This window comes from Xiphophorus hellerii, chromosome 4, assembly GCF_003331165.1.
Source record: "Xiphophorus hellerii strain 12219 chromosome 4, Xiphophorus_hellerii-4.1, whole genome shotgun sequence".
NCBI classification, from domain to species: Eukaryota; Metazoa; Chordata; class Actinopteri; order Cyprinodontiformes; family Poeciliidae; genus Xiphophorus; species Xiphophorus hellerii.
In genome coordinates, this window is record NC_045675.1 from 4,474,527 (window position 1) to 4,487,844 (window position 13,318).

At 35.4% G+C, this 13,318-nt stretch overlaps 1 protein-coding gene across 1 annotated transcript in view; it reads left to right on the forward strand.

Annotated features, from left to right (window-relative positions):
- Positions 1-13,318, forward strand: part of LOC116718581 (protein kinase C-binding protein NELL1) — a 233,510-nt gene that overhangs the window by 192,283 nt on the left and 27,909 nt on the right. Inside the window, exon 15 of the mRNA XM_032560663.1 lies at positions 9,887-9,982. Within this exon, the coding sequence (XP_032416554.1) occupies positions 9,887-9,982 (96 nt within the window). The remainder of the gene's footprint in view (positions 1-9,886; positions 9,983-13,318) is intronic.

Sequence of the window (13,318 nt, forward strand, 5' to 3'; positions counted from 1 at the left end):
ATTTGCCTACCTGTGAGTTTGTCGTTAATGGATTCAGACGGAGGGAGTCGCTTATCCTGCACCACCCTCTGCTATGAAGGCTCCTCACACCGAGCTGCCAAGGACGTCCCTGTTCCTCCCCCTGGCTGCTCTGATGGGTTCATGCCCCTGTGACTTTTCTACAGATAAGAACGGATAAAATTATTCAGACGTAGTGTGAACAGCTCATTAATGTCTGCCACACACTGATTCTGCTGCAAAGCAGGCACAGAGACAAATTCACATTTTATTTGTTGGGTTGCTTGTCAACAGTTGTTTTTTTTTTGTTTTTTTTTCTTTTCTAATATGGAAATTAGAAAATGAAAAAAGACCATGGGGGAAAAAAATTACTTCTTTACTGTTCTGTAAGATTTTTTTCTGCAATGTGAACATATATACAGAAAACACTTGGCTATTGTATAATTACTTCTTCATCATGCTATTTAAGTGTTTATTTTCTTAGTGAATATTAATCAATCTATGAATAAAAGCTATTTCTTTGCTGCACTTTGTCAGAACTTCTTGCATAAATAGCATGATATACAGTATTTATCATTTGTTACATTGCAAAGCAAAAGTTGATTTTGAGATTACACTTAAAGTACTTTGGATTCCTGAAAAACCTTGCAGCAAAATGACTATATAAACATTTAACTTGCAAAGGGAGCACAGAGGGGTCCCCAATGTAAACACATATCAGGCTTTTGACAAAACATTTGAAACTCCTTTAACCGAGGGTAAGTGTTGTCCAAACGTTTTGCTATGAGCCTCAAAATCATCAAGCTGAAAACACTTATGGGCCATCAGAACGACAAAAAGAACATTTGCAATGTTTGTTTATTTTTCAACTGCTAAACTATAGACTGTAAACATGCAATATTTTAAAAAAATCAGTTCATAAACAAATCTGTAAATAACTTGATGTTCTCATTAAAAACAGGCATAGGATTTATACTTTTTGGACTTATTTAATTAGTTGGCTAGAAATAGTTATAGCTAAATAATTAGTTGACCACCTTAAAAGTGCTTTAGAATTTTATGAGAACTTTACATTTTATGATCAAATTTGGATTTTCAAATGTGTGATTTGTTTATTACACCCTAGTGTGGAAACGTATTTCCTTAGTCAAAGACATATTATTTAACATGTAATACTTCTAACACCCACTTTTGCACAGTACTTGAATAGTAAGTAAATCATTATGTGACACACTAAACTCCCAAAATAAAAGTTAGCAGGGAAGCCAGATCCCTAGGGGGGAAAGTAAAGCTTCTACATAGAGGCAGATGTTGTTTTGGAGTCTACTACTGTAGCTTTAGTTGAACATGGAATATTTCATGAAAGTACTTTGAAATGAAGCATCCCTTTTATCATGAGAAACAGTATTAAAAAAAAAAAAAAAGAACTCTATGTCTTAGCCAGAGGCACTAAAGCTGTTTGCTTAAATGTGTGAAAGTGTCTTGGAAAAAAACAAAACAAAAAGCACGAGTGTTGTCTTCGATAAACAATTGAAGAATGAATTCCTGTTTTCATGTACATATGGTAATTGTGCCATTCTGTTTTCTTATAGAGGTACAGTGTGAGTAGGTACAGTAGGATTAGATGATTAGTCTGATCAGGTAGAACCTGCAGTTGATGCCAAACACACATCATCTATCTTTCCTCAGTTCAATCTGTCTAGTCTAGACCGACACTTTTAAGCCATAAGGAATTTTTGTCTACACAATTGATGCTGACTGGATAATTTCTCTTTTTTAGGGCAATTTTTCTGTAATCCCCCAACATGGTTGTGAATATAATAATAAGTTTCTGAAATACTCTGACCAGCCTGTGTGATACACAGGCTGGTCAGACACAGGCTTGACCAGCCTGTGTGATACACAGGCTGGTCAAAGCCTGTGTATCTGACCAGCCTGGTCAGATACACATTGGAATGGAACAACCATTCCAATGCTCGATTTAAACTTCATTCAGGAAATCATCTCTATCACATCTCGGTACCCACATCATTGATTGATTTCCAATTTGCATTAAGCAATTTAACAGCTTTTTCCTAATAAATTGACCAGAGTACATATGCGTCACTGTGAAAACTTGGACACAATTTTCTTTTCAGATGATCATAGACTAATGGCTCTTTCACAAAACACAGCAAAGCAGGATTAAGGCACCTTCCTGTGTTTGGTGAAAGGATTGATGCATAGAAGTCACTCCGCCTCTGTTACTGCCCTGATTCAAAAAGTGATGGAGTATCAGGGCCTCAACCAACTACGATGGGGGCAAACCAGCTTTCTGGTTTGTGGGATTTATGCACTGATGATATATTCTATGTGAGACCAGCCAGAAGCAGGATTCGAAACCATAAACATGGCTCAAGTAATTTCAGCCAACAATAGAGGGCTAGAGGATATAAATGTATAATTTCAATTTAAAGTTCTAATAACATAATCACTATGCCGAGTTAGTCCAGCATTATTCTTTTGAAAATAACTATATGGAGAGACTTACGATAAAGATTTTTATCTGTGGTGCTGATGTTGATCCAGCATGACATCTCCTGTCGTCTGAGGCTTTCCATTATATAATTTGTTCACTTTCACTCTCACCAAATCCAATTATGATTTATGAATAGTCAGATGAAGCTCGGAGGCAGCTTGTCTTTTAGTTCCTGGTTCTGCCTCCTTACTTCTTTAAAGCATTACACCCTGACTTGAAGGGGAAGTATTATGTAGAGTCGACTTTTCTGAGCTTTACACCGTGTTATATTTTTCCCCTCATCAAAAACAAAAGTGGAGTGTTGCCTTGATTTCTTCATGCATGTTTGAGAAATCGCTTAGTCTCCCATGGCAACCATTTAGCTGGGCAAAACCTGTTCCTCTTCTCCACTGCAACTCCTCTGACTTCTTCAGACTATCCAGCAGCTAGTTGTTAAAGGGTTAATAGAAGAGCACAGTTGTGATGACGTCTTTAAAGTGGAGTTTAAGAAAGAGCAGGTATTTTTATAGACAGAGCCCCAATTTCAAGGTGTTCAATTATGAAATCATATTTATTTTAAGTCATATTTGATATGTATATAGCTTTTTATGATAACTGAAGGTAACATAGTTACATGATTTTGCTTTAAAATGGCACTATGTGCCTGGAAAATATATAGCACAGTCTGTCAACTGATTCCCCAATTATCTTTAAGACCATTGGAATGAAACAAATGTAAGCAGTAACTTTTAATTTTTACTGTATTTGGCAAAACTGCTGTATGTACAGCACATTTTTTACACAAAACTGGAAAAAATTTGAAGGCCAAACAAAAAATGGTGATAAATGTAAAATTTATTTGATGTTTTTAAAGGGAGATCTTGAACCTCTATGGAGCTTTTTGAGCACAGATGTTATAAAATATGGCTTGAAAGCCTGTATGCATTTATTTCAGTCTTCTGTCTAACAAGCTATTCAAACCTCAACATTTACTTAGCTGTCTGATGCCATCTGTTTGTACGACAAACTTTTCAAATCATTTTGAACTAAAGTCATGTTTTATCTGTTGGGCTTTGTGCAATTAAGGATTTCACAGCTGCGAACCGACTGTTGAACTGAAAATGTATCAAAATAATATGCCACTGTACCAAAACATGGAAATTGTTTTGGCACAGTGATTAGTCACAATAACAATAATTAGCCACAATAACTCCAGTTCATTCCCAGGAAACAAAAATAATTACTTGTTGTAAAATGGCATTGTACAGTGAACAAATGTATGATCCAGCTCAAACATCTGAATCAAACTGATGGGCAGTACAGATATAACAATGCATAACCTTCATATTTCTCAGTTTGCTCTCTAATGTCTTAGATATCCAGATAGGGTGTAATTCTGAAGATTTGCTTGTAGCACTCCACCCTAAGGGCCAGTTTAAAATGTGTGGAAGATCTTTCCGAAGCAAGAAATCTCTGGAAGCACCTGGCAGAATTAATTGCCATGTCAGCAGTATTGATCAACCACCCTTTCAATGCTCTGCAGATACATTATGGCAGTAAAAACCTTCTTTAATGCATCTTTAATCTATGCCGACGGCCTGGCCGAAGCTCTTATTGTCTTGTAAGTGCAGTCATTATCTGTGATGTTCGGTAAAATGCCCAACAGAGAGTTCTGCTAAAGGTGAACTACGTTTACCCTGATGCATAACGAAGTGAGGCATTTGTATGACTAAAAGGGCTGGCAGTACTTCTTTCTCAGTTCTTGCTTTGGTCTCCTCAGCCCCCTCTTGCAGCAGACGGTAAACCTCCGTGTCTGTGTTTATGCCGGCTGTTGTGCATTCATTAGTGAGAAAGCTCAGCAAAAATTATACACATCCTGTGCAACAAAGAGGCAGGAGGCATCTTTCGTCCTCTGAGATTAGGGTTGCAGATGAGAGAGTGCAGAAGCTGTGTTCATCCATTATCAAGGTACACTTTCCCTGCTCTTTCAGAAGTAATGAATGGTGTTTTCACCAGGGATATGCATACTCTATTGTGCTTTCTCTCTGACTTTTCATTGGAAGCTGTTGGAAGATATACTTATAGATTTAAAACCTCTACAAAAAAAAACATTCTTAAAAAGTAAAGATAGAAATCAAATCCCTTTAACTATGTTGCCTGATGTCTCAGGTGAGCTGAGTCAATTCTAAAAAGTGGAGTGGAACAGTCCAGACTAATGATCAGCCAGAGGCGGTCATTTGAGCATGCATATTGTTTATGCAGCAAGGCCACACTCTACACATATTCACGTTTCTTAGTTGAAAAGAAGTTGCTAAGACCACTTAGCAGCATGTCTAAATCTATATGGATATAGATATATTATATTTATATCCATATAACATAATATCTACAGTTTATATTTATCATAAAGATTGTTGTCCTTACTATAAATCTATGTGTGTAAGTCAGGATATTTGCTTTCTTTGCAGAATCTGCAGATGCATTTCCATTGACCATATAGATACACAACTTGACATTTCTAAAATAACTTTGCTTAATGGAAACATGCCAATTTTAAAAAACTTTATGGCGCTACCAAGAGGTGTGTTTTTTTGGCCATATTGGAAGAGGTTTCATTTGCAAAACTCCAATTTAAAAACTTTTTTCACATCACAGCCAGATGACAACAGGAACAAACTTATTCACACATGATTTTAATTGCATTTCTTATTTAATGGGAGCACAGCAATTGCAAAATTAGCACAATATTTACAAAGTTTTGTGCACATTTGTAATGTAAATGCAGCTAGCTGCTTTTACTTTTTGAATTAGAAGCTTTTTCTGAAACGTGACATAATTTTGTCATTTAAAATTATGCTTTAACATTAAGATGACTACATCAAATATATAATCAAATATCAAAAGTATATTTCAATTTCTTTTCAAAAATGTATAATACTCACAGAGATTACAACTCTTACAGGCCAAAAGTTTTGGGTTGTGTTTCAAATTTTGCCACTTATCTAAAATCATTCATATGTGTGTTTAAACATTCATAATGCTTTTGAAAGCTGTATAGTCTTGAGGTTGCTACTGTATTTCAACCACAGGATTTGACTTTTGCCAAGGTGTCAGTCTCTCATTTTCTTTTTTACTTTAACTAATGAACTCCTGTCTCTCTTAAACTGAAAGTTAAATGTTTCATGCATAATATATGATTCCCTCCTAGTGGATGGTTATTAACTAATATGATCAAGTCAAGTCTGCTGCCATTAATGACGTAACATTGTCACTTAGTTCCTGCTGTGACATTTGTGAAACATTTACATACAGCAGTGGTTCCTAAATGCATAGAGCATGGTGTTTCTAAGTTACAGTGACCACACAAAAAAATGTCAAAATATCCTTAAAAGCTGTGGCTTGGGTTATCTGGAGAATAAAGGTATTATTTTATTTAAAGTCCTGATCTTTGTATGCCATTAAAAACGCAAACTTGATCTGCTATACGTTCATTTTTGCTGTCTTGCAGTAGAGTGGTATATTTTCCAGTCCTTTGGCTTGTGGAGAGGCAATTAGTTTCTGTCATATATTATGATATCAACACCCTGGGTGGGTGCTATGACAGCAACAGGCTTACCTGACTGGCTTTTTGGAATGAGTGGTACATTAAAGATGTGCTGCTCAGCAAAACAAAGTCACTGGTCACTTTTGCCGTTACTGATGTTTTTGCTGAATTCCTAGAGTTCACTTTTCTGAAACACAAATCACTTATAGTGAGAATTAAAACATAATTTTCCTAAATCTATAAGGTCATAATGTTGCATCCGCTCTTAAATATGTGATGATTAGGAGGTTACAATCTGCACCATGCTACTGAACATTGCTAAACCAGCATAGATGCTAATCATGACATCAGTTCTGTTCTATCAGTTTCCGTTCATAGCACAATGTAAATTGTGGAATATTCACTGACTTTCCTGCTCTTAATTCCTGGATGGCTCCTTGGTTGCCCAACGAGCGTAAATGCGATGGCTTGCCATGACGCAGAGTGGAATGATTTCATTCTTACCACCCCACTGGAAAGCAATCTATGGCATGTAATGGGGAACTCAAATAGCAAATCTATGAGTATAAGCATGTCTCAGGAAGTCACGAGTCAGCAACCGTCTCACTTAAGCAGAGAGATGGTTTTGCTGGAGGTCAAGATGAGTATATTGAAGGAAGGTTTTCGTCTCCTCACAACCCCAGGACAGACTGCATCTGTTCCCGTTGCGCCGGTCCTGGTAATGTTGTGTTAGGGCATCACAGATTGTAGAGGGAAATGGAAATTTAAGATGAGTAAGAATTGACTCAAAAAAAGCAAATATAGGACAGGGATGATAGAGCAACTTCTTTTTGTGAGATATTCTAGTCAAGATAACAGCTTTTGTGAAGCCTTAGTGGAATCAATGGTAAACTTCAGGTTTTTTGTGACAGAGTAGGAAACAAACATCACTGTCTTCTGGCACAAGTAAGGAAATAGCAGAGAATACAATACAACAACACCTCTCTGTCTTTTTTTTTTGTGAATGTGAAATACCACTTGTCTTCCGTGTTCCCCACAGTGTTTGTAGAAGCTCAGCAATGCATTTCTGATTCTCCTTTCAATCCCGCCTGGAAATGGAAAATCACAGCCACTTTTTGAAAGGCTGCACATACACGTATATGTGGCAAGAAAACAACAACACTTCTTTTTCTGTTTTCTGTGTAGGCTGTAATTAGTTGCTTGCTATTTAAAAAAAAACTGTGAAGTGTTGTTATAGATTATGTAAGTCATTGGAATATAACTGAAGGTTGATATTAGAGTAATTACTGTAATTTTATGAAGTTTCATTTGCTGAATTGGAATTCCTAAAATATTCTTTGCCTGTTTTGTTTTTCTTTTTGTGGTTTTACGATCTGTTTTCAAGATATTTGAGAAAAACTGGATTTTAAAAGTTAATCCAATTTTCCTATTGTATTATTTTAAACAAAGGAATGAACTGCTTTCACGTTGTTTTCTTTAGTGATAAATGTATATAACATTTGTGGTTTAACATTGACACTTGGAAGCTAAAATTATAAATTAAAATGGGTATGCCGGATCAACTGAATATGAGGGAATTATAACTTTTATAATTGGACAAAAGTTTTCAATAAAAAATTAATTCACAGAATTTGAATCTACTGAACTTTTTAATTTAACAAAATGAAGAAACAAACCTTATAAATGACAGTAGAAATAACATTCCAGGAAATGCCAGAGCACCTATGTTATATATAAAATTTTTGCTGTGATGGAGGTAACTGTAAACTGGGGTATACTGGATAAATTCATACTGGAAATACTCTCATTTCCCATATGATTTTAGAAAATCCCCCCCGTCACACTGTTCTGGTGATGATGCCCCTCCGTCTCATTGTGCCTTTAGTTGAACTGGCCGGCAGCATTTTGCTGATCAAGTTGAAATGATAATTATAGCAGGAAATGAATCGTGGCAATATAAATGTAATAAATTTTTAAGAGTGAGGTTTATTAGTATAGAGGCAATGGGCTCCTAATGAGGGCCTGATAAAGGTTCTTGTAATAGTAGAGCCAGTCAGATGAATAGGTCTAACAGCTCCTGGCACTGGATTCTGCTTTTATTTATTGCTATGCTGTTGTTTGTATTTTTAGCCTCTTTTTCTCCAAATTGTTATAATGATAACTTATGCAGACAAATAGTCTTTCTTTGGTACCATAAACTAATTTGAGACAAGCCACTGCACACAGATATTTTGCTCACACGCCCTATGGTATGTGACTTTAAATAGGTTTTTCAGCCCATTAAGGCTCATCTCTTGAATCATGTCATTAATTAAGCTTAGAAATAGTCGAGTAATTTCTGTTTAATTATCTTACTCAATTAAACCTGCCCTGTTTTTGGTTTTATCCTTCACACTTTAAAAGCATTTACTAAGTATGTATTTTTGGCTGTTTTGTTCTCACTTTTTGGTCTTTTTAAAAATATTGCGACTATTGAGCTGCTGTCTAAGTTATACATGCCTAATTCTTGTCTCATCTTTACTCTTTTAGTAAATGTAGATTAAGTTGCACAATGAATGAAAAGTCACATTTTGAGCTAACACAGTACATCCTTTTGGCTTATCAAACACTTCATCAGGTTTTAGTTATGTCTATATATACCCTATTTGCTTTGCTGCAACAAAGCAAGACGGTAAAACAGGATTGCATTAATTAACTGCCAGTATTTTTATTTACAGTTGTAAGGAAAAAGGATATAAGAACACAGAGTAGTGCAAGCTTTAAATAACACTACTGCAGTAAGCCGTTTACATGCATCTCGTGATTTTAGAGAAAGAAGGAAAACTCCTGATTAATCAATGCATTTAAATTGATTTTTAACTGTCTATTACCTCCAAAAATGACTAGAAATGTCATAATTAATGAATGCTATTATGTTTGGATGACTGATGCCTATTTTAGTTTCAACCTTATTGCCACAGTGACTTTTTTATTGACTTACATAGTGTACAAGTTTGAGTTCTGAGTGTGTGTGTTGAAACCACTGATGTGTTGAAGTGTGACTTGCAAAGATACTTGCATTGATTGGATTTCAAATTTCAGGACTGTTAAATTCTGTTAGTATGAAGGTTTAAATTAAAGTATTAAAAATCTTCAATGTTTCTTACTGCTTGAAGGATTTCATAATTTTGTTTGGTGATTTTTTTTGCAATCAAATCTGAGATTTTTTTGTACTACTTTTAAACATTTGCAAGGAATTGTGGGATGTTTTTATTGTTGAACCCTTCCGAAATCTACATAGAAGAAAAAAGATGAGATGAAGACTACATGTTGACTAACAATGAAGATTAGTGAAGTAAAAGTAAGAAATACTGCCACCTGCAGGTGGGAGTATGACTACTTTTGCGGACGAATTTTGCTATAAACTTAATTATGCATAAGGGAGCATAAATGCAGAGATCTGTAATTTTTCATAGTTTCAGTTCTGAAAAACACTACCTACTTGCCGGCTTTTCAAATAAAGGCCAGTCTACCTCATGTGTAAATGTAGCTAGTTTAACAAATCTACAGTCATTTTAACCATTATTACACAAACTTTGGATAATGCTACCTTTAATTTGATAAAGCCAGGGGCACATTTTATTTAAAGCTTTTAGCCCCATAAAAATAATAAAAGAAATAGAAACATCCTCAGTTCTGTAATACTTCTTTTTAAGGCAATCTGTGGGGTACTTTCTGCCTTAACATGCCATACCACTTCACACAGAGTTTAACTGCACAGATTCAAAGCCTTTTGTGGTTTAATGCCTGGCAGCACATCCATGACATGCTGAGAGACTTTACTGACTCATTGCTGTTTGTTTTTCCAGCTTTCTGTGAAGATGGTTGTCGGAGTGGAGGGACCTGTGTGTCTCCAAACACGTGTGTTTGTCCTTCAGGATTTACAGGACGCCGCTGTGAAACAGGTACATAAAATTACTCAAAGCATAGTTCAGGTATTCGCCTTGCGTTCAGAAATGTTAAGTACAGACTCATAATTTCAATCAAGACAACTTCCAAAACCAATTTCTTTCTTTCTGTGAAAAGGTTTCTTTCGGACACAGCTGCAAATATCACAGAGCAGAAGATGCAGATCATGAAGAGTAAAAAGTCTAAAAATAGTGTTTTGTTCACAGCACATTAGAAATAATGTATACAGCTTCTTAGGGACATATTTTATCATAATAATGTGGCTTTTGGTTTTATTTATACGTGTTAAGAATGTGCGTGTAGAAAACAGCACAGGAGTCAGTAGAAAAGTGAGTGATGCAAAGCTTTGAGCATTCAAACTGACTTGAAATAAATCATCCTAGAGATAATTTACTGCAAAATCAGTGTGTTTAGCTCAACAGTCTTGCTTGGAGACATGAAGAATGCCTAAACCTATTCTTAGGTGCTATGACTATTCAGCCTCCAGTATGTGCAAAGATTTGTCTATATTTGGTGATGTCATTTAGATAATCATTTATTTTCATTACTGTATTCTAAATACAAATTACAGATCAATTTATATTATTGCTTTGATCCAGCCTCTCTGTTCAGCCAGTTTTCACCCATCTTCCCATTCGAGCTGGTACCTTTATCGCTCAGGTATGCACAGGACTGGGTTAAAGTTGGAACTTTTTTCTGTGACACCAAGCACAAATGGTTGGTGTGGAATTGGCATAAAGTACCCACTGGGAGTTATAACCATGTGCACACATACAAAACACACATTTATACTCCAACTCCAGGCCCTTTATTTAAATTAGACACAGCAGAGATTGAGGATCCCATGAGAGCCATAGGAAAGGACAGTTAATTTTTCCTGCTCTAACTCCTTTTAGCTTCTCTTCTTTATCTCATTTCTTTTTCATAACCCCCTCTTCTTCCTTTTTCACCATTTATTACTGCTTTTTCTTTTTCTTTATTTTACTCTGCACCTTTAACCCACTCCCTTTTTTCTGTTTTATCTGTAGCCTTATTCCCATTTCCTCTTCCTTAGTAGTTCTATTTCAGCCTTAACCCGCCTGTCTTTCTCCTCTTTCCCCAAATTGCTTCCATACTTTCTCCTTTTATCTTTGAACAACTCATTCTACTTACTTTTTTCCCTTTGTCCTTTTTTTATGTCATATCACTGTTTTCCACTCTTTCATGTCAATTTCTACTTTCCTTTTTTCTTTCTCCATTCCAGTTTCCAAGCTCATCCTTCTTCCTTTCACTTTTCTATTTTCATTCATTCCTTTCATTATTTCCTTCACTGTCTGCTTTCTATAATCTTATCTTGTTTCTATATATTTTTATTGTCTTCTTTCTGATTCCCTTGCTTTTTTATCAGTATGTGTTAATTAATTTCCCATCTTTTTGTTTTATCTACATCTTCTACTTTCGTCTCCCTCTCTGTCTTGGCATTGTAATTTCACAGAGGTGATCTGCCAGCTCTGAGAAATGAGAGAAACTACACGTCAGCTTTTTACAACATGTTTTCAATAGTTTTCCCATAAGGTTTGTTATAAATCTTCTCACTTCTACACCCAGTCAGGCCTCTGTCATAGTCCTGAGTTTTCTACACAAAAATCCTTTCCCACCCTTGTAATTGTCACTTCTCTTCACCAAAGTTTCATGTTGTCTGACATGATTTTATCTTCCTTATTTGTGCTACAACTGCATACTGCATATCGAAATGATTAGACTTAATTAGGTTATACAGTCTAATTAACAGGAGTAAATTGAAAGACCTAAGAATTATCTAAATTTAAATCTAGAGTGTCATTTATATAATGTGTGCTGCATACCTAAAACTGCAACACAATAAGGAACTCATATCATGCTAATCAAATAGAAAACATAGTTGAAGAAATCCTTATGACAAATGAAGTTTTTTTTTCATTTTTCTTTTCTTTTAAAAGTTTGGTTGCGAGCATTTTTTGCAAATAATAATAGTGTAGATAATGAATATTTACTACTTATTATGTAAAAGTCTGAGCGTGAATTATTCTTAATCTGGATGCATCACTTGCTACTGAATTCAGTCATCCAAGATGTAATTAACACTCTCGCTACCACAAATAAACAACATCAAACAATCTACTGGTTAACTAATGTGGCATTTTAAATCTTCAGCAATGTTTTCTCAGAATAAAACCTTATTCGCAAACATAATATTTTCCTCTCTGAGTTGGTGCTAGCTTATTATTTATGGCTCTAAATTGAAATTATTTTTGATTAGAGGCAAAGAGTCGGATTGGGTTGAAAAACTACAAAATTGCATTTGCAAAATGATCCTGCATGTTTTTCTTGAAGAACTTCAGAAGGGCAAGGGAAGGAAAACATTATGCAAAATAGGTAATAATTTGCTGAAAGCAGCTTTCCCATTAATAGGACACCAAAATGCAGACATCCTACTAATGAGGCTCCTCCCTGTGGCCTTTTGGTTGCTGCCTTAGGTTTTTATTGATGTGATACAGTGGAAAATCTGTCTGTCTCATAGCCTGTGAATGTCAAGGCACTTTTCTACATATGCACAATATACATAATTGACTGAAGTTGCAAAATAACAGCATATAAACAGTTCTTACTGGCAACTCAAGCTAAATTGTTTAGATTTTAAGGTTGACTCACGTTAAATAATTTGGTGTTCGTTTTACATTCATTTATTTTCTTATATAAGCAAAAGTGCAATTTCAGGTTCTAAATTCCCTGAAAACCTTCCAGTACCTCACAGCAGACTTGTAGATCTAAAAAAACAAAGATGTGAATGATAGATGAATTACTTCCATTTCTTACAGAGCAGTTTGTGTTTTTCCCACCTTTCTCAAAAAGCTTTGCCTTTGGCTTCATGTGTGAGCTGTTTATGGTTTATATTTTAATTTTGTCTGTGACATGTTCTCTGTGTCTGCTGTATTTCCATCTCAGTCTCTTATCGCTTGTGTTAACATTACTTTCTTTTTCCAACTATTTTCAGACTTTATGTTCTTCTAATGTAATAAAATCCACCTCTTTTCCTCAGATTTGCCACCTACTTCACTTAGAACCTGAAAGCACCTGAACATGAAAAGCTGATGGGAAGAGAGTCGATCTTATCTTTGTAATGCCTACCCTGTTGATCCATTCTTCTGGGTTTCTTTTTATTTTCCAGTGGGTTTACATAGTCACCCCATTTTCTCAGGTTTCACTTCCACTGGATCAAAAGCTGAACAGATTATGGTGAAGTGAATTCCTTGTTCTAACATTTTTCCTTCCTGAAAGGATTCAGAGTTAAATGTGCCATAACATGGACCAAA